Genomic DNA, 20,394 nt, shown 5'->3' on the forward strand with positions numbered 1-20,394 from the left:
AAAGAGACTTTTATAGGGTCTGGTATGCAGATGCTCTGGGTGTTTCCTTTTCCTTCAGTCAAAATATATTTTGGCAAACCATCTTTGGCAAAGCATTGTCTGGCAAACTTAACTAACAGCATAATTGTCATTTGATTTGAACAGATATATTTAGAAATGGTTTACATCTTACCATTCCTGTTGATACATTTCCTATTAATAGTCTGACAGGGCTATTAAGATGGGAATCTTGACTAGTCAAGGCACTTAAAGAACTTGGATGTAGAATTTACAGGTTCCTCTACTGTCTCTACTGATAACTCGATCTTTGACCCGGGAGAGATTCTTTGGCATTTATGTACTGCAACTATTCCAGCCATAGAATAGGAATAATACAGTGTATCTAGTGCACATGGTCCTGTGAATATAGGGATTGCCTTTGCAACGTTAGAAAAAGAATTCTACAGAAGATAAATCATGACTAAATGACATTCAGTAATTCATTGTATGTTACATTGCAAAGGGGAAATCCAGACACATATTGTGGGCCAGGACTTTGACTGCAGGAGAATTATATACAGGGGTCTGATAGCAAGTAAGAATACATCTTCAAGTTTAGACACACAATTTGTGCCTAGGATGTAAAAGGTGATAGCTATAAAAAGAAATAAATACATGAGCGAATCTGTACTTACTATTTTGCAGAAAGTGAAAAATTCAAAATGTGCATACTAGAGGAATGTTCACTGCCAGTGTTGTCACTCAGAACTAACACTAGAGAAAAGTTTTACCAGCTCTTAAAAAATAGTCATGGTACCTTGTACTTGAAAAAAGAAGATTGTACTGCTTTCTTTTAAAACATTTCTGTTTTTAAAAGATTCACTATTTTTGTTGCAGATCTAACAGAAGAAATGTATTAACATTTAAATACTAGCATTTTTATTAATATGGATGTTATACATAGTCAAATGTATTTCTGTGGATGCACCACAAAGACAGATAATTTGGCATTAAAAGGATTGTTCTGGACTGCAATTCTTTCCTTCTCTGACTTTTGGAGGTGAGGAGCTGCCTCCCCAAAGGCAGCCATGTCAGCATCTGGAGAAGCCATGTCTGCACTTTAGTGAAGGCAAGACAGCAGAGAACCCTGTGGGAGAAAAGAAGAGTAGCATCAGTGGAGTACTAATGTATCTTGCTTGCAAGAAGACCTTTTCCTATGTTTTAAAATTACCAAAGCTAGCATCCATCTGCTTTAATGGTTTCAAGTCAGAAAAGAAAAATCTTGGTACACTTCATTGTATGTGATAAAGGGACTTGCCTAATTTCAACAAATCACTACACCCACCTCATTTATCTTAAAACTTTTCTGGGAGACAGGGCAGAGCACTGCAAAGACAGTTTTATAGAGTCTGGCCAGCAGATGCTCTGGATTCCTCCTTTCTTCAGAAAAAATATTTTTTGGCATATATTTTTTGGCAAAGCATTGTCCGGAAAACTTAACATAACTTAGCATAATTATAATTTGATTTGACCCAATATATTTAGAAATGTTTTGTGTCTTACCAATGATGTGAATTTATCAACTATAAATACTTTGACAAGAGACTTAAGGAGAGAATCTCAATTAGTCAAGGCACTTGGAGAACTCGGATGTAGGATTTATGGATTCTATTGCTGCATTTCCAGTGATTTCCTCCTCAACTAAAGGCAGATTTTTATTGCATGTCTGTGCTGCATCTCTTCCAGTTGCACTGAGCAAATAACGTAAGTATTTTCTACACTAGATTCTCAGGTTAATGAAAATTGCATTAAAAGCAATATTCAAACTGTGTGAAAAAAAAATTAAATAAAATGTTCCTGTTAGATGAATTCAATTATTTTTGTCATTTAATATTTGAAGTGAGAGAAACACAATGTGTTACACTCCGAATTCCTACATACAACATTTTTGGGAACTGAGATGCAGTGGAAGCCAAAGAATCAATTATATTCTTTTTCTAAAAATTCCTCTTGAAAGAACTGAATAGGTATGTACGTGTAACATGTAGTGACTAGCATGAAATTATTAATAAAGTTAACAAACTACCTCCACCTTTAGTACAGATTTTAGGAACATAAAAGAAACAAAAATGTAAAGTAACCTCCTAAAGAGCTTAAGCCTGTTCCTCAAATATCTCTCCATTGTCACCACATGTCAAGTAATGTCCTCAACCAAGTTGGGAGCAGGGGAGGTCCCTGTAGCTCTTCACCCTTCACAACATCAGAAAAGCCACCCCTCCATCCAAACGCAACTCTACACATTATCACACCCACAGTCTACACCCCAAGATCTTCTACACTCTGATACACTCCTTTTCACACTCCTGTCCCATCACAAGTATCTCACACACTCACATCCATACAGAAACAGCAACAAAAGCTGTCAACAGTGCTGCCTGTACCAGAGAATTAGAGGCAGTGGGCAGTCCTGTACAATGCCAGTACTCAGAGGAAGGGAAAATATTCTGGGGGTCCTGGAGAGTGACTGATCTAGTTGAAGGAAAAGGGCACTGTCACTTGAGCTGATTTAAACACTGTCAGATCTAAACACACTCTCTCCTGGTCACTGGCATTTTGGTTACTGATAGAGCTCAGTGGGTAAAGTTCAGGGGCTAACACAGGAGCAAGGTCAGAAAAAACGATACCTGTGATCCAAGGTAATATCCAGCACCAAGCACTGGTCTGCGCATGAAGAGCTTCTTCCCAGGAAAGTTCTGGCACTGGAGGTGGTGAGGGCATGGGGAGGCTGGTGGAAACATCCTTTTGTCCTGCCTGGGAGGACCCCAGAAATCATCAGTGGGAAACAGCTCCGGGGTGCATCTCAAGTCATTCCTCTGGGCAACCTCTGACTCCTGTGGATGTACCATAGAGGACAGAGCCATAGAACCATAAATGGGAAGGGACAATAAAAAGATGATCTAGTGCAATACCCCTGTGTAGGCAGGGATATCTTTAACTAGATCAGGTTGTTCAGAGCCCCATCCAGGCTCATGTACATGCACTCTTCAAGTCTGTCAAGGTCCCTCTGGATGGCATCCTTACCTACTGGTGCATCAACTACAGCACGCAGCTTGGTGTCATCTGCAAATTTGCTGAGGGTGCGCTCATTCATGTAGAGAATTTTAGAATAAAAACATAGAATGGTTGGGGCAGAAGGAATCTCAGAAACCATCCAGTTCCACACCCTGTGCCATTAGCAGACATGCTTTCCACTGGATGAGATTGCTCCAAGCCTCATCCAACATGGTCTTCAACACTTCCAGAGATGTGGCAATCACAGCCTCTCCGGGCAACCTGGGTCAGGGTCTCACCACCCTCACAGGAAAGAATTTCTTACCAGGATCTAACCATCCTGTCACTACACTCCCTAATGAGGAGTCCCTTCAACTCTTTCTTGTGGGCACCCTTTAAGTACCATAAGGCTGTTACAAGATCTTCCTGGAACCTTTGCTTGGCTAAACACAACAATTCTCTCATCTGTCCTCATAAGGAAGGTGTTTCAGCCCCCTGATCATCATCATGGCCTTCCTCTGAACCAGTCTGTTCAGTTGACCAGTTGAGTCAGTCATGTCTATCTTATGCTGGGGCTCCTCTCAGACCTGAAGACAATACTCCAACTGGGGTCTCACAGAGCCCAGTAGAGGGGGAGAATCACCTCTCTCAATCTGCTGGCGACACTTCTTTTCAAGCAGTCCCAGATGTGATCATATTTCTGGACTGCTAGAACACATTGTCAACTCATTTACTCATTTTCAGGTTTTCATCCACAAATACTCCAGGGCCAGTCTCATTCCACTCCTCACCCAGCCTGCATTCAGGTTTGGGATGCAGACAATTCATTGTCCATTGAGTGGTCCACCCATCAAATCTGCACGTCTCCATTTTATAGGCAAGAATGTCATGCAGGACACTATCAAATGCTTTGCACAAGCCAAGGTAGATGATGTCATTTGGGGGGAGGGTGGTGTGTGTACAGTTTCTTTCCTCCTCCTTTGTTGTTCTAGGTACCTGAAGAAGTCCTTCTTTTTTCCTACAACAAGGCAACAGAGATGGTGGATAGTGGCAGACTGACGTCATCTACCTGGCTTTGTGCAAAGCATTTGACACTGTCCCACACAACATCCTGATCTCCAAACTGACAGAACACTTAGGATTTGACAGATGGACCACTCAGTGGATAAATAATTGGTCAGATGTCTGTGCAGAGAGCTGTGCTCAATGGTTCAAGTGTCCAAGTGGAGCCAAGTGATGAGTCATGTTCCTCAGGGATCAGTACTGAGACCAGTGCTGTTTCACATCTTTGTTGGAAACATGGACATTGAGATAGAGTGTATCCTCAACAAGTTTTCAGACCATACCAAGCTGTGTGGTGTGGTTGACACCTTAGAGGGAAGGCAGACCATCCAGGGGGACCTTGGCAGGCTGGAGAGGTGGGCCCATGCCACCCTGATAAAGTTCACCATGGCCAAGTGCAAGGTCCTACACCTGGGCCAGTGCAACCAAGCGCAAATACAGGGCAGGAGGTGAATGGATAGAGAGCAATCCTGGAAAAAAGGACTTGGGGGTGGTAGTAGGTGAGAAGCTTGACATGAGTCACCAGTGTGTGTTTGCAGCCCTGAAGGCCAACTGCATCCTGGGCTGCACCAAAAGACATATGGCCATCAGGGCCAGGGATGGGATTCTCTCCCTCTACTCTGCTCTTGTGAGACCACACCTGGAGTACTGAGAACAGCTTTGGAGCCCTCAGCACATAAAAGATATAGACCTGTTGGAGAAGGGTCCAGAGAAGTTCCACAAAGAAGATCAGAGGGCTGGAGCACGCTGCTATAAAGACAGGCTGACAGAGTTGGGCCCCTTCAGCCTGGAGAAAAGAAAGCTCCAGGGACACCTCATGGCGGCCTTCCAGTACATGAAGAGGGCCTACAGGAAATCTAGGGTGAGGCTTTTTCACTAGAGAGGACAGTGACATGACAAGGGGTAATGGTTTTAAACTGAGAGTAGATTTTGATTAGCTATTAGGGAAAAATGCTTTACCATAAGGATAGTAAGATACTGGAAAATGTTGCCTAGGGAGGTTTTTTTATGCGCCCTCCCTGGAAGTGTCTAAAGCCAGGTTGGATGAGGCCTTGTGCAGCCTCATCTAGTGGGAGGTGTCCCTGCCCATGCAGAGGGGTTGGATCTTGTGGATCTTTAAGGTTCCTTCCAACCCAAACCATTCTATGATTCCTGTTCATGTCCCTTGCCAAGTTTAGTGCCAGCTCTGCCCTGGATTTCCTGATCCCTTCCCTGCATTCTTGGGTCTTATCTGCATGATCTTTCCTGCCTCCACTGCCTGTGTATTTTAGGCTTGTGTTTTAGTTTGTCTAGGAGGTCTTGACTTACTCCATCTGGCCTTTTCCCTCACTCTTCCAGCCTGTTAATCCATTGAGATTGGGAGTTCTTGCACCCTAAGAAAACTGTCTTTAAATATCTCCTTCAACTTTCAGGTCCTGATTCTACATTTATCTGTCCTGTACCTTCTCCCTGCCTCCTTCCCTCCCTCCCTTAAACATGAGGAGTGCTGCTTCCTCATCATCTAGGGTTCCCTGCCTACTCCACATTATCTGGTTAAGATATATCCTATCTCGGGATAGCCATGAAGAGACTGGGTAGGCCTTTTGACATCTCCTTATGCTGCTTCTCCACTCAGGAACCAATTTTACAGGTCTTACCAGTCCTCACAGCAGGAGAAAGGGAACTGGAGGCACCTTGCCTTTAGGGAGTTTGATTCACAGCTTTTCTATTGGTCATATTTTCTCTTTCTAGTGATGGCTTTCTTAAATGGGTTCCTGCAGCCTGAGGATATCAGTGGAGAAGGACCAAATAGTCTAATTGGAAAGGTAAGCAGTGTGGCTGGTAGGACAGACCTGTCATTTGAAGTGGAGCTGCACTTGAATGAATTCCCAAGTTGCAGTTACTCAGCCAATGTCTCTAGAAGTAATCACTGATGGGCAGTGGGTCCTTGATGAGAAGGTGACCTTCCAAATGGCCCTTTCCATCACCTATCAAAGCAACTGGAGGGCTTCTGCTAGAGGGCAGGTGAGGAGGGGAACAGGCCTCTTGGGTAAGAACAGAGAAGATGTGTCAGAAATGAAGCACTGATGGTGATGTGCCACTAGCACTTGGATCCACTGTTAGGTGATCCCCTGCTCACCCCACTAAAGGCTGATAGGGACACACCTTTCTCTCTATAAGGCTTGTACTAGCACAGGTCTGAATTTAACGTGAAAGATGAGGACATTATTTCAGCTCTAAGCATGTAGATTTGGGAAAATGTATCTCATATGCTCTCCAGCTCAAGCTGCAGTCACCTTCCTTCCAGATCAGTCTCTTCAGCTCCCTGAGAAGTGCCTCCAGTTGGCCAGTATCTTGTAGGATGACTCATAGGGTCTCAGAGCATGAACCATCCCATGACCCTATCCTGCTCTCACTTCACACATTAGCTAAGCTTGGAATTCACTCCTCTGCACTCCAGTATGCTGGATTGTATTTCCCCCAGCTTTCCTGGGGAGAGCCTGCAGTGCTGCTGCTGTGGCAGTCCAAATGTCTCTTACATAAAAACAGTGTGACTCAACAACTCTGTGTTTGTCCATACGCCTTCTTGCAGTTCTCATTTGGTGGGAGCACTATGACTGGCAGGCTCATTTTCTACCCACAAAATGGATTTGGAGTGGATAATACCCTCCATTCTTCTGGATGGTAACAGCTGTTACTCAAATGATGTCTGAACTTTCTATGCAAGTATGTCCAATTTGTTTCCCTTATACCTTTGAAACTCCACCCTCACACACAAGGCTTGTAGTCATCTGATGGGGAGACAAAGGAACCTTGCTTACATGGGAGCACTGGAAGATTTCCACAACAGCTGGCCAGACCTAGGTATTTACATCCAGTAAAGGGGACTACAGTCACCATAGCAGAAGTCTCTGGAACCAGGTGCTAACATGGTGTTAATCATGCACATATGTACAGATTACTGCTCAAAAAATACCAAGTTATTCTTAAATGGAATCTCAGCATTCAGCTGAGCTCTTTTTACTCTTTGTTCTCTCAAGCTCTGCTTTATAACTGAGAGTTTAAAGTACCATGGCAAGAAAATGGTATTAAATCACATTTAGGAAAATTCATAAAAGTCAGTGAGATTCATCCTAGGAATTTGAATTCATCCTCAAAATTCTAATAACAAAGATTCTTCAGAAATCTACCTACTTTTGACCTGTCCCTACAGACTGTATCTAGTGCACTTGTCTGTTTTTCTGTTACATGGGTTGTAAATTAAGGTTATTGATAATTTATTGGGACCATCAAGGACATGGGTGTTCAACAGAGTTCAACAGTAAACTGCTCAGTGCTTGTAATTAAATAATTCAGTGCCAATAAAATGAATGACAGTGTGAATCCCTTTAGACCTGATGGAGCAAACAATAACTAAAACCTTTTGCTAAGCATGAAGAAAAATAAAGACATATTTAAATTTTCATTTGAAAACTGTAATATACTTTTTTTTCAATTCTCATCAAACAAAGTTCCTTGCTTTTCCACAGGTGCTATTAAAATCCACATATCTTAAGCAAGAAAAAAATTATTTATAGCAATGACAGCTGTGAAATACCATGTGATTTGACATGTATTCCTGGTATGGGTTTAGAAAGGAAAGACTTCTGACACTTGGATTATATTTTCAGATGTTGCAAAAGAAAAAAAAAAAAAAAAGACATGTAAAAGAGACTAAGAGGAAAAAAGTTCTTTGCTTCTTTGTCAGTGGGAATGTCCCTGTATGATTGCCGTTCATAACCATATACTTTAGTGGTTCTTTCTGGAGACTAATAATGATGTTAATGAAAGCTTCCACCTATGCTTGGCAGTCCATGCTCAAGACAGAAAACTCTTGCAAAGAAAATGATAATGATTAATCATGTAGCCACTCACATGAATGTGAAAAGCTCCAGAGTATTTACTCTTCTGTCTTTTTGAAAAACAGTGCTATTTGCATGTTAGCTCATGGTAAAGGATCTGCTGAAAGAAACAACAATGCCTTAATGCAAAAACAAAAATGAAAGGGATCCTGCCTATCACTAAATTTCTTGCAGCCTGGTCTCCACAGGGCTGGACTCCACTGCAACTCCACAGAAAAATCAACAAGAGGCAGAGTGAGAGCAATCCCTGGGTACAGAACATCCTGCTCAGCAATGTGTCATGGGCAAGGTGCTGCAGTGCTGACATTTCCCACGAAGAAGAAACTCAGACATGCTGAAAATAGAACCACCTTGAGAAAGATCAGGCAGCTGTGTGCCTCCGCCAGCCCTTCAGATATGACTTCTCCATCAGGCTCTGGGTTAGCAGACAGAGCAACAGAGGTTATTTAGCAGTACATCCGTCAAATTGAAAATATGTACATACACAAAGATTTCCACCCTACAGCCAAGCAGAATGTCACCATCAATTTTACTTTTGGATTTGCATTGTGAACTAGGGGCTCAGGTTTATAGCATTCCAGGGAATTTCACAGTTCGGGAGTGTGATACCTTCTTCATTACCTTCATCCTTAGTAAGAGAAACCTCATGGACCTTATTCAGGAATCAGAACCTAGGAAAAGAGTGACCACTGACCCCAGGTCATTACATAGTACTTATCCATTCTATTGTACAACTTGAAAGAAGCAATTTCATAGGAACATTACCGATTTCTTACATTCTACTAGGAAGGTCTTTGCATCTTCTCTAGGTTAAATCTTATTACAACCAGGTTATCCCTGGCAAATTTCAGTAGAGTTGTGAAGAAATTGTGAAGTCACATTTCTTCTTTTGTTTCAGTGCAGCAGTGAAATTCTGTGCAATTTTTCCCCTCTTCACTTCTCCACAGAGCCATGTTAGGGAAGGAGTTGTGTCTGGACTCCCTGTGGTGTCACTGGATACCCGTATCTCGTGCTCATAGTATTTGCACATGCCCATTGCAAGGAACAGCACATAGCAGAAGTGCACGTTAAGTATAACATCTGTGTCTAATACTGTAAAATTTCTTTGCTAAGAGTGCTCAAAATATAGTAGTGTTCCAATATATGCTTATGGAAAACAACATTGGAAGGTTTAAGACTAAAAAATTGTAGCAGCTGACCTTTACCCATACCTTTCATGTTAGGATGTTGCTTCTTTTCACAGTCTAACTACAGTTCTCCCCTACCCATGCTGGCATAAATTTATACCACTGACTTTTTATCTTGTCCCATTTAGTAAAACAGCATACTCAAGTAACAACTTTTAAATTTTGCTGAGGTACAAGCAGAACATTTGTTAAAGTCAGAGGAGAAAGGGCCTTGGGGAACCTGGTTAGGCCAATGGTTACAAGTGAGAGGCCTGGGTTACTAAAAAAAAAAATAAATTAGAAAATAACTCAGAGTAAGTAATAATATAATAAAAAAATTCTTCCTCCCTTCTTGTCCTTCCAGAGCAGATCCTTTTCTCCAGTATTGGTTTCAGCAGTGGAATTTTTAATTGTATGGGTTGAGTAACCTCTGCAAACTTTTCCAGTCTGTTGGGCATCCTTCTAGCTGGTACTTTTGAGACCTGAAGGCAGCTGGGGAAAAGGTGCCTCTCTGTATTCCCAGACAAAGTGGAATCTGCAAAAATCACCTGTGCTCTCTCCTATTCTGAGCAGTTTGCTGCAGGTCCCTGCATTCAGATCTCTCTTGCACCTCTGTTCTACCTCTGTTACCACTCATCTCCCTGCCCTGTATAAGTCCTGTTAGGTAGAGGCCAGCTTTCCCTTGGCCAGTTACCTGACCCACGATAGAGCAGGTAGGACAAGGCCATTTCTTCCTGAATCACAGCCTTTTAACAAAATACCACTCCACTAGTTGCTGAGTTGAAGAGAACTAATTGAACCTATTGTTAAGCTTAGGACAATGATATATCAGCTTTTCCATGGGCATCACAATATTTCATAATTTCCAAGTTTTTGGCAGTATGTTAGTCATAACCCGCAGCATTAGGAAATTAGACAAGAAAGTGTGCATTACAATAAGACTGTGTCAGTAAAATCTTTAGGGTATTCGCTTTCTATGAGATCTTTCAAAGACATCTAACTGAAACATCATCTGTTGTTTTTCTTTGTCGTATCCTAGGGTTATTTTTAGACTCCAGATGGGCCATCCTGCTCTGCCATTCTGTTAGGCAGGAATTTACCACTTGAGAGGTTTCCGTTCAAGGGAGCAAGAGGCCCAGGATCCAGTGTAGACATTAACAACAGAATGCTTTGAAAAAATGGCATGGCAAAAGTATACAGGGATTATCAGCTTCCACTGATGACCAGAAAACCTGGAGTTAAATTTTACATGTCCCTAATGCTTTACTGTAGATCATAATTCCTATAAAGGTGGATTGTTCAGGAATTCTCCACAGATTATAATACTGTTCCATTCTCTTCTGTGAAGTGAGTGAAACACAGGGTCCAGTAACTGGCTCTTTACAAAATACTCACCATCAGTTCAGAAAATCAGTGATGTGTTTCCTTGAAAAATGCATACTTCATAGCACAAAATACCTTTTCTCCAGACTTCCTATTCCTTTGTGTCCCAAGCACTTTCAGATCTAAAGCCTCTCCACATAATTAAAGAAAAAACTCTCAAGATTCGAACATTTCAAGTCATTCTCTCCATTCTGCTTACAGAAATAGTTTAGGTTCAGTAGACTGAACCAAGAAAAAAATAACCCATATGCTTCTGTTGGAATGCATACTCATTTCTTCTTGTTGTCAGAATAAGTTATTTAATGCACAGGTTTAGAAAATGGATTTAGCACCCACAGGGTTACCAGGATAATTTGTCTCGGCAATGAATGTGCTAAAATATGACAAGTCCATAGCTAAAGGAGTTAAATTACCTGTAGGTTATCTCATAACGCTGAATTGCTAACTAAATAATAGGCACCCAAGTTTCTTAATAAAAATGAAAGATGTTAATTTATTTTTTTTTTACTGCTTAGTGTTAGCTTTTACTCTAATCTTGAAGAAAAATCCTGACAGGATTTGCAGCTTGCAAACACTATTCTCAGCTATGCTGTTAATATTTATAAAACATGCCAAGAGGTATCTTTGTGCCTGGAGGTCCTTGATGAACAGACCAATAAGGAATGTGTAGCCTCATACTGAAAATCCCAGGGTAAAATAAGACCTCACTAGGATCCTGACATGAGACAAGGAGAAATGCCAGAACACTAATTCTCTGATTCAAAGCTACTCATTCTGACACTTCTAAGATGTGGCTGTGCACTGGATCTTGGAGATGGTAAGAACCCTTTTTACAAAAAAATTTCTTTTTATTCTGCATAAAGGCAGATGTTGAATGTATTGAATATGATGAGTGCCTTCTCTGTTCCTGACATAGCATACCTATTCTGGGTAATTGTAGTTTATTTGGATAAAACATCCTTCAGGGATTTAAACTATCATTCCAGATGAGCAGTGCTAAAAAGGATGGAGTAGTAAAGGAGTTGGGCGTTAAATCTAGGGAAATGCCAGATATGATCCCAACTGATAAAACAACTAACTAACCTGCTAATAGTTAAGATACACTGGGACAGTTACAGATTAGGCTACTGGAAAGACAAAATAGAAGTGAGTTAACCTTTGTGTCTGTTGGTGATCAGAGCCTCCTTGTACTTCATGTTACCTATGAATGGACTGAGATGGCCTTACTTATCTTCTGATCCTGTTTCTTTGTTTGTTGTCTAATTTCTGCAATGCTTGATACGGTATTATTTGACCCCACAGCAGTGAAGTAAGAAGTGACTTCTACTTGGGAAGTTTCAACAGTAGATTTTAAATCCAGGAATGCTTTGCTCTGATAACACCAAGTGGATGACCACTGGGTAAAAGTAGCAGTCTTGCAAACAAAAGTGAATATGGAGGGCAAAACCAGCCAGGAGACAGTTAACACAAAGCACTTTTACACTTAAAGAGAAAGAGCTCTTGAGTTTGCATGAGATTTCTATGGTTACTCAAATTCCTCCTGTCTCCACAGCAAATGTCAGAGAAAGATATGTGAGCTGTAGGTCCTGGCCAAGGAGGTGACATTCAGGATGCCCTTTCCATCACATGCCAAAGCAGCCGAACAGCTTCAGTTACGGCAATGGAAGGGAAACGAAACAGCAAAAAGGTATCGGAGAATGGCATGAAATGAGAAGAAATGAGGACAACAATATAAACTAAAATTACCATACACTGACTGCCTTGTTTCTCTGTTGATGATACACCTGTGAGATAAGCAGATAGAGACTTATAGATTTGTTTAAATTTTCACAACTGTTTTTATGTTGCTGTAAGTGAATGCTACAGTTATATCCAGAATTTTTATCTTCTTTCTTCAAAAAACAAGACAGACTTCTGAACATTAAAACTACTTACATTACCCAAGGCATTCTCAAGTGCAGAGGAAGTTTGCAATATTGATGCAAGATATTTTCTACTAGTATTTCCCATACTGGCTATTTACAGTGAGAAAAGAGGATCCTCAAAGCTTTCTTTGTGTTTGGAGAATAATAGGGTAACACCTCTCACTGGAGAACAGGCTATAATATATAATATACATATAATATATTTTATATATATATATAATACATAATATATAATCTGCTGTCCCTATTTGACAGAAGCCCTATTTGAGCCCATTAACTGCACCTATTTTAAACTTTTCTCTGAGACATCTTTCTTTATGGTCATTGTGGACCACCATTTTTTTCAGGACATTTGCACAAGTACTGATCAAGTGACAGACAGCTTAAATCTAAAAATAGGGCATCAGTGCAAAGCAACCCCTGACCTCCACACACAGCAAAAGAGCACAACTTGAATGATGTCATTAGTTCAAGTTGAGAATTATAACAAATTGCAAGGATTCTAAAAAAAAGCCCTGAATGATAAGTCATAACAGTGATATGAGTTTTAAACCCTAATGAATACGATATTTATAACAGAGGCAGCTCATATATTGAACATAGTTCTAATTTGTGGTAAAATTTATTATTATTTTAATTTGCCCTGAATATATTTTCCAAAGTAAATGTACTGGTTTTCTTATTCACATAATTACCAAGCCAATTCATGGAAATGTGAATTGTTTCCTACTACAGAAATTTTCTAGGTCTGTAACAATAACATCCAAACACCAATACAGACAAAAATTGCCTAGAAACCTTCAAAAATATAAAAATTTATAAAAATACAAAATAGTCCTTCTTCTTTTTTCCTAGTGTTAATTTGCAATGTGATAAAATCCCCACTTCCTTTCCACCTTAGTTCAACAGACATGAACCATGAATTTGTCTCTCATCTCATCTTCCCAAAAGTATTTTGTTTCCCTTCATTAAAAATTTCCTCCTGAAATTTGTGACGATTTCTGTAATTTCCCAGAACTACTTTTAATTCTGATCCCATTTCACCTTGCCAGAGTGCTTGAATGCTCCTCTCCCAGAAGCTCTCAGGCCCTTCACAAAGCCAGTGTTGTAGCAGACATATGAGGTAATCAGAGGAAATAATCATGACCATCTCCAAGTGGTTAAAAGGGCAGATCATGTCGCAGCAATACTGTATTCAGTACCATTCAAGTGTGGTACTGAAACCTCCTGCTTTGAAATTCAACAGAAATCCTAGTAAAGGATGCCCAAATGCTCATTATATGCAATTGAGAATTTTATCCCGAAGACTCTTGGTCCTGCAGACCTAGGGGTCTGGCAGGCTCCTGATGGGACAGTCTGTTACCAGCTCAGTAACTGCAGCAATGGAGGCAATGTCACATTCTGGCCACAGGCTCCTGCAGGGATCTGCAAACCAAGGGCATGAAGTGCACCCATAGGAGGCAAGTATCTGTTCTTAACCTTCCAAATCCCTCTCCTCCTAAGATCCTGGGTAGCTTATTGACACATGCCAGGGCAGAAGGAAAGAAAAGACTTCACCTGGTGTTAGAGCACTGCATCCAGAAGGAAACTTCTGTGTCTGCAACCTTGGCTGCAAAGAAGCTCCCAGACTGGACCATCACGTTTGGGACATTGATGGTGTCTTTGAGGGTAGGTGTCAGCCAGCCGCTTCCTCACCTGGGGTTCACACATGCTACTGTGGTGCACTCAGCATTAATTGCACAGGGAGCTGGAGCATAGCTTCATTAATGCTTAGTGTCAAACAGGAAAATGCTGTTGAAGCAGATCTCCCTGTTATCCCATACTTTTGTTTGCATGACAGGTGTGCTCCAGACTTACCCACACTTTAGCTGCAAAGGGATTGCTTTCTTGCCCTTGCTGGACTAACAGTCTGTCATGTCCTCATCTGTGGAGGCTGAATCTCACGGTCATCTTAATATGAATGACAGTGATCCAGAGCCTCAGGTCAATCCAGGCATGTGCACTGTGAAGGTCCAGCCAGATCACAGCTGACAAGAGGGCTGCAGTAGCTTTTCTTAGTCTCGTCTATGGGGTGTGTGGTGGAGTTGGCAGGGTCATTGAAGTAGCATGTTCTCTTTTCAATAGTCAGACCTCTATGGTGCTATTTCTAGGCACAGGGTTCAGAGCAAACGAAGGTCTGTATGCTGACCAGTGGCTGCTTCTGTCAGCTTAGGGCCTTTTCTTTCAGCACTGATGAGCCCAAAATTGCCAGACCTTCTCGGGCCTGTTCCACTGCTCTTGATTTTAATATTTCTGGTGATCCGATCATGATAAGTGGCCCAGGAAATTTCAGCAGCTTTAGAAGCAGCTGTTTTTAAGTGAGAACTAGCTGTTGGTCTCTAGCAGTCCAACCTCTGAGAGGAGGATCCACGTTGGTGTCCTCATGCTGCCACCCCCTGGCAATGAGTGCCCTGAGCAGAGAGCTGGCAGAGCTGAGTCTCCATAGCCGTCATGTGATAGCCACAGGACTGGCCAGGAGTTCTTTTGCAGTCCTGATACTCCAGTGGATCTCTGGTGGACAGCCCCACCACCTTCCCTCAGTGAGAGCACAGCCTGAGCAAAGGCCCATGGCTGCCTGCAATGCTGCTGAACCTTGGAGCAAGCCCTGCCTCTATCTTCACCCAGACAGAGACCCCAGGACAGGCAGCTGTAAAATCATGCACTTTCAGAGCTACAGCCCAGCCTGCCTTTTCCAGCTGTTGGTTTCCAAGAGAAGGGAAGCTCCCATCCAACCCACACTGAGCCCTAGCTGACTGCTGGAAGTGCCTGGGCAGCTGCTGTGTGCCCCCTGGCACAGCACACACCATGGTGAGCACCCAGGTGCTGGGCTGGCACAGCATCATTGCAGAGGGTCCTCTCTTGATTTACTCTTACCAGGGAGAGCACACTCAGGCCTGCTCCTGCTTTTGAACACTTCAGCTGAGAAAAGAGCTGTGCTGGAGGAAGCCTCTCTGGGGTAAGATTAGCATCTGCCATCTTAGGACACAGCACAGTTGTCCAGCTTCTGCATGGCAGCACGTTGTGCTGAGATATAGAAGGCAACCTACCCGCCCAGGAATGTCTTCGGGAGCTATTAGTGGAAGTGTATCATCTACACAAAGAGGCGTGACCCCACATAGGAGCCTTGCAGGAGTGGGGCTATTTTGAGCTTCTGACACTGAGGAGGAAGGGGGGCAAGTGACAGGCTGATCCTCCTGGCATGGGTACCCTCCAAAGCTCTCTGCTTTGGCCTTGTGTCCTCCTCTGGGAATGGCTTTTGTGAAGGCTGATGGGCGATTTGGTGGTACCTCAGAGCCCAGGAGGCAGAGGCCAGGAAGGGGCTGTGAATCTGCTGGACAACACACCTTGGTACTGTCCATGTGTCTTTCGCCCAAACAGGAGGCAAGGCATCCTGATTGCATTGGAATAATTCAGCTGAGATGGCTTGTAGAGCATGTGAAGCTTCAGAGTTGTATGTGCCCACTGGGCCTCTGCTGTTCAGGCCAGGGTCTGAAAAGCTGTTTGACAGTTCCCCTCTTCCCTTCTTGCTTCATTCCTTTCACTTCATCCAAAAAAATATTTTGTCTGTTGAGCCTGTAGGTAGGCCACAAACAAGGGACAGGGACTTGAAGGAGGGAGGGAGGCAGCCATCATCTTTCTTCTCTCCTCGTGCCTGAGGCAGTGCCACGTGCACTGTGGTGTGAGACAGCACAAAGCTGACCTTGGAGGGGAAGTGATGAGGAGACTGTGTTGGTGCCAGGCAACGTGCACGAAATGGGCCCAAAGGAGCTGCCCTTCCAGCATGTGGCCATGGGCAGCATTTTGTCCAAGTGAAGGAACTAGGAGCAGGTGATGGCAGCAGCTGAGGGAATCTCGGGTAAGAGAGATGGTACAATCTAGGGGCACTATCTCTGTGTCCTAAGGGTGCGCTGGGTGCCAGAAGTTGTCTCTGCCAAGGAACTGTCAGTCCTCCATGGTGCAGTGTATCATGACTGTTGACAACTTCCTCAGAAACTGATGTTTATGATTTGCAACTGCCAGGATCACAAACAGAAGCAGGAAAAGCAAAAAGGAAAGGGATCACCCTCTCCTGCCTCTCACATGAGGAGTAAAAAACCAAAAGAAACAAAAGTAAAGAAGGCTCTGTTTATAGCATGCATGAGACCATAGACCTAAGCAGCAATGAGAAACAAATGAAAACTTTTCCTCATAAGGAGGAATCTACGCTCTTTATTCTCTAGGTATTGAGGTGGTTACAAAATCAACTCTCAGAAGAAAGTGACTGAGAGGTTCACATTTTGTGCATCCCTCAGGTCACTTTGTTGCCTCAGGACAGCCTCACTCTTCCTCTCCTATCTTCTTGCCATGAATCTCCCGACTCTTTGCTCGGAGCTTGTTGACCTGTGACTCTGCAATGTCAGCCCGCTCCTCGGCTTCCTCCAGCTCGTGCTGGATCTTGCGGAACTTGGAGAGGTTGACATTGGACAACTCCTCCTGTGTAGGGAGAGGGAGTTGGTGTTGAGGAGCCCAGGGCTGGGGTTTCGCTCCTCCCACACGTTGGACTTGAAGAGCTATAGCTGTTCTGCAGGGGAAGGTCCAGACGTCCATCTCCTTCATCGACTGATGACCTAGAAGCCTCATGGAAACTTTCTCCTTCTTTCCTTACCCATACAACACCCACCACAATCCACTGCAACAACTGTCTGTGGTCATATATCTCATCTCCTTGTCTTATGACAAACATTGCTTTGCAGAAGAACCTATTTCCAGTCTAGGACATGACCTTTTCATCCCTGCTTCCCTGTTGGTGTCCTAAGGCAGTACTCTCTGATATACAATGAAGAACTTAGAACAGGTGAAACAGTTAGAACCCAACAGTGTCCACCTCACATATCTTTCAATCTCCACAGGACAGCAAAACCTGTCTGGCCTGTGCAGTGAGGAACCTGACTCAAAATTTTATCACCTGAGAGTCTTGTTAGGCCTCAGTCAGTCTTTATAAAAAAGATTGCAGAACATCCTTTGATTCATCACTGATAGGAGCATAGCCAAAAGAAAGTGAAGAATGTTCTCAGGATTCTGTTCCTCCAGGTATCACACTTAATCATAGGTAACCACTCCTTACAGGCTTTTCAAGTAAAAGCTTCTTGTTATATTCTCAGGCAAAAGGCTTTACTTTCCATGTAATTGAACTCCACCATTATTCAGCAGTTTCTCTACATTCCAAAAAACTCATTGTCCATAAAATTTCGGTTCTGCCTTATAAATTTATCTTTGCTAACAATACAAGGAATACTTACAGCCTCCTCAGCTTGTCTCTTGTAGGATTTCACCTTCATCTGCAGCTTGTCCACCAGATCTTGCAGCCTGAGAATATTCTTCCTGTCTTCCTCAGACTAAAGCAGTTGGCAAACAAGGCAGACAGTATGTCAGCATACTCTGCAAGTACCCCTGCACGAGGGTACATCAGCACACACAGTCCTCCTGCCTTACCTGGTAGGTCAGCTCCTTCACCCTCCTCTCGTACTTGCGCACACCCTTCACGGCTTCAGCGCTGCGCTTCTGCTCAGCATCAACCTCCCCTTCCAGCTCCCGCACCTGCAATGACAAGTCCACTTTGGAGCTTCCCTGATGGCTGCTCACCTGACATGGCTGCTCATGCACAAACAAAAGCCCTACTCACCCTGGCCTCCAGCTTCTGGATTTGCTTCTTGCCTCCCTTCAGAGCCAACTGCTCAGCCTCATCCAGACGGTGCTGCAGATCCTTCACTGTCTGGTCCAGGTTCTTCTTCATCCTCTCCAGGTGGGCGCTGGTGTCCTGCTCCTTCTTCAGCTCTTCTGCCATCATGGCTGCCTGATGAGAGCAAAAGACCACAAGCCATTTTGGGGCTGGAGACCTTTTAGGGAGAAGGCACTTATCTGAAGCAGTGCAAAGAACCCCCAGCTCACATCTGTGATGGCCTTCTTGGCCTTCTCTTCAGCATTGCGGGCTTCCTGGATCGTATCTTCCATTTCCCCTTGAATTTGGGTAATGTCTGTTTCCAGCTTCTTCTTGGTGTTGATCAAGCTGGTGTTCTGCATGAAGAGAAATTGCAAGACTTGTCTTTTTGGGCCTGCAATACCAAACTTACCACCTGAGTCAAGTCTTTACTCCTCAAGCTTGAAATTCAAGATCTGGTGTTCTTTTTTAAATGTTTTGTTACAAAATGTGAGTGGCGGGTGATGGTTGCTGAGTAGGCTGTTCCTTGCGTACAGCAATAGAGAGACCCTTCTGGTATCCTCTGGTGTAAAGCATCCATCTGTGTTTGTTAAGGATCAACACAACTGCTTTTGACACTGCACCCTCACCTGGGTATGGAGGAGCTGCACACGTTCAGTGGCATCCAGAAGCTCCTGTTCAGCCAATTTCCTCGACCGCTCTGTCTGCTCCAGGGCTGCCCGTAGCTCCTCAACTTCAGCCTGCAGCAGGTTTGCTCTGCGCTCCACCATGGCCACCTGCTCCTTCAGGTCCTCCTGTGTCCTGATAGCATCATCCAGGTGTATCTGTGTATCCTGTAAAAGAGACAAGAGCAGCCACAAGGATGCAATCGGTGCTCAGAATATCAGGAATATCATTTATCTTTCTGTCGTTTTGGTGAACAGACCTTGAGTACTCCCTGTACATTCCTCAGGTTCTTTTGTGCCTCTGCAGCCACACGGTTGGCATGGCTGAGCTGGATCTCCATTTCATTCAGGTCTCCTTCCATCTTCTTCTTCAGACGCAGCGCTTCATTCCTGCTCCTGATCTCAGCATCCAGGGTGGTCTGCAAGGACTCCACAACTCGGAGGTGGTTTCTCTTCATCTGGTCAATCTCCTCATCTTTCTCTGCTATCTTCCTGTCAATCTCAGACTTCACCTGGTTGAGCTCAAGCTGGAGGCGCATGATCTTCCCCTCTTCATGTTCAAGGGAGGCCTGGACAAGTGGAAGCAACCATTCAGAACACCAACAAAAATACTGCTTGCTTCCTAGGTAATGACAGTTTCAGGAGATCTCAGCTGACTGTGCTCCCCAGACAGAACAGGAGGGGACCAAACAGTTTCAGGGACATTTCCCCAGTGCTTATCTTTTCAGTGCAGACACCAGGGATTAGGGACATGTACCTCAGCTTCCTCCAGAGCAGCCTGGATTTCTGATTTTTCCTGCTCAATCTGCTTCTTGACTTTCTCCAGCTCATGAATTGCCTTTCCTCCCTCAGCAATCTGCTCCGTGAGGTCAGAAATCTCCTCTGGGGGAGCAAAGACCAATGTCATGGTCAGGCAGAGAGATGGATGGGAAGGGCCCTGCCACACCAAGGTGACAGGCATCTCTGCAGACCTGTGGCCACAGAGCCGTGTGGAGTGCTGGGTAGTGGTGGTCAGTGAGAAGGCCCTGCCAGCAGCAGAGGGCCAGGGACTTACGCTGCAAGTTCTTGTTCTCACGCTTCAGCGTCTCCAGGTGGTCCAAGGACTCCTCATAGGCATTCTTCATCTTAAAGAGCTCTGTGCTGAGCGAGCGAGACTCCTTCTGGGAGGCTTCCAGCTCAGCCTGTGTTTCCTCATACTTCTGCTTCCATTCTGACAGGATCTGAAGAGAAATGGGGCGTGGGTATGGAGGTGACAATCAGGAGGGGAGGCTCTGCCCAGGAGCCCCAGGGCTGAAGCCCAAATGACCTTGTCAAAGTTCCTCTGCTTCTTATCCAGAGCTGCGCAGGCAGCATTTGATCTCTCCACATCAATCATCAAGTCCTCCACTTCATTCTGCAGCCTCTGCTTTGTCTTTTCCAAGGAAGCACATTTGGCATTGACGGCTTCAACATGTTCCTCTGCATCCTGCAGGCGCTGTGCCAGCTTCTTCCTGGGAGGAGGTAAGCACAACTGAGAGTTAACATGGAGGAACTGTTATGATTTCT

At 43.8% G+C, this 20,394-nt stretch overlaps 1 protein-coding gene and 1 long non-coding RNA gene across 20 annotated transcripts in view; one reads left to right on the top strand and one right to left on the bottom strand.

Annotated features, from left to right (window-relative positions):
* The window catches only part of LOC139805576 (uncharacterized), a 103,521-nt gene that overhangs the window by 23,972 nt on the left and 59,155 nt on the right, over nucleotides 1-20,394 (top strand). For all 18 annotated transcript variants that reach the window (XR_011729881.1, XR_011729872.1, XR_011729871.1 and 15 more), the window contains 2 exons: nucleotides 6,665-11,339; nucleotides 12,075-20,349. This is a non-coding gene — a long non-coding RNA (uncharacterized lncRNA). The remainder of the gene's footprint in view (nucleotides 1-6,664; nucleotides 11,340-12,074; nucleotides 20,350-20,394) is intronic.
* Nucleotides 16,662-20,394, bottom strand: part of LOC139805570 (myosin heavy chain, skeletal muscle, adult-like) — a 46,038-nt gene continuing 42,305 nt past the window's right edge. For both annotated transcript variants that reach the window (XM_071764094.1, XM_071764096.1), the window contains 10 exons: nucleotides 20,156-20,339; nucleotides 19,904-20,069; nucleotides 19,607-19,731; nucleotides 19,110-19,418; nucleotides 18,814-19,017; nucleotides 18,415-18,540; nucleotides 18,149-18,319; nucleotides 17,959-18,063; nucleotides 17,766-17,861; nucleotides 16,662-16,959 (listed from right to left, as the gene is read on the bottom strand). In XM_071764094.1, the coding sequence (XP_071620195.1) occupies nucleotides 16,804-16,959; nucleotides 17,766-17,861; nucleotides 17,959-18,063; nucleotides 18,149-18,319; nucleotides 18,415-18,540; nucleotides 18,814-19,017; nucleotides 19,110-19,418; nucleotides 19,607-19,731; nucleotides 19,904-20,069; nucleotides 20,156-20,339 (1,642 nt within the window). In that variant the 3' untranslated portion in view covers nucleotides 16,662-16,803. The remainder of the gene's footprint in view (nucleotides 16,960-17,765; nucleotides 17,862-17,958; nucleotides 18,064-18,148; nucleotides 18,320-18,414; nucleotides 18,541-18,813; nucleotides 19,018-19,109; nucleotides 19,419-19,606; nucleotides 19,732-19,903; nucleotides 20,070-20,155; nucleotides 20,340-20,394) is intronic.

The sequence above is a fragment of the Heliangelus exortis genome, chromosome 20 (assembly GCF_036169615.1).
Source record: "Heliangelus exortis chromosome 20, bHelExo1.hap1, whole genome shotgun sequence".
NCBI lineage: Eukaryota > Metazoa > Chordata > Aves > Apodiformes > Trochilidae > Heliangelus > Heliangelus exortis.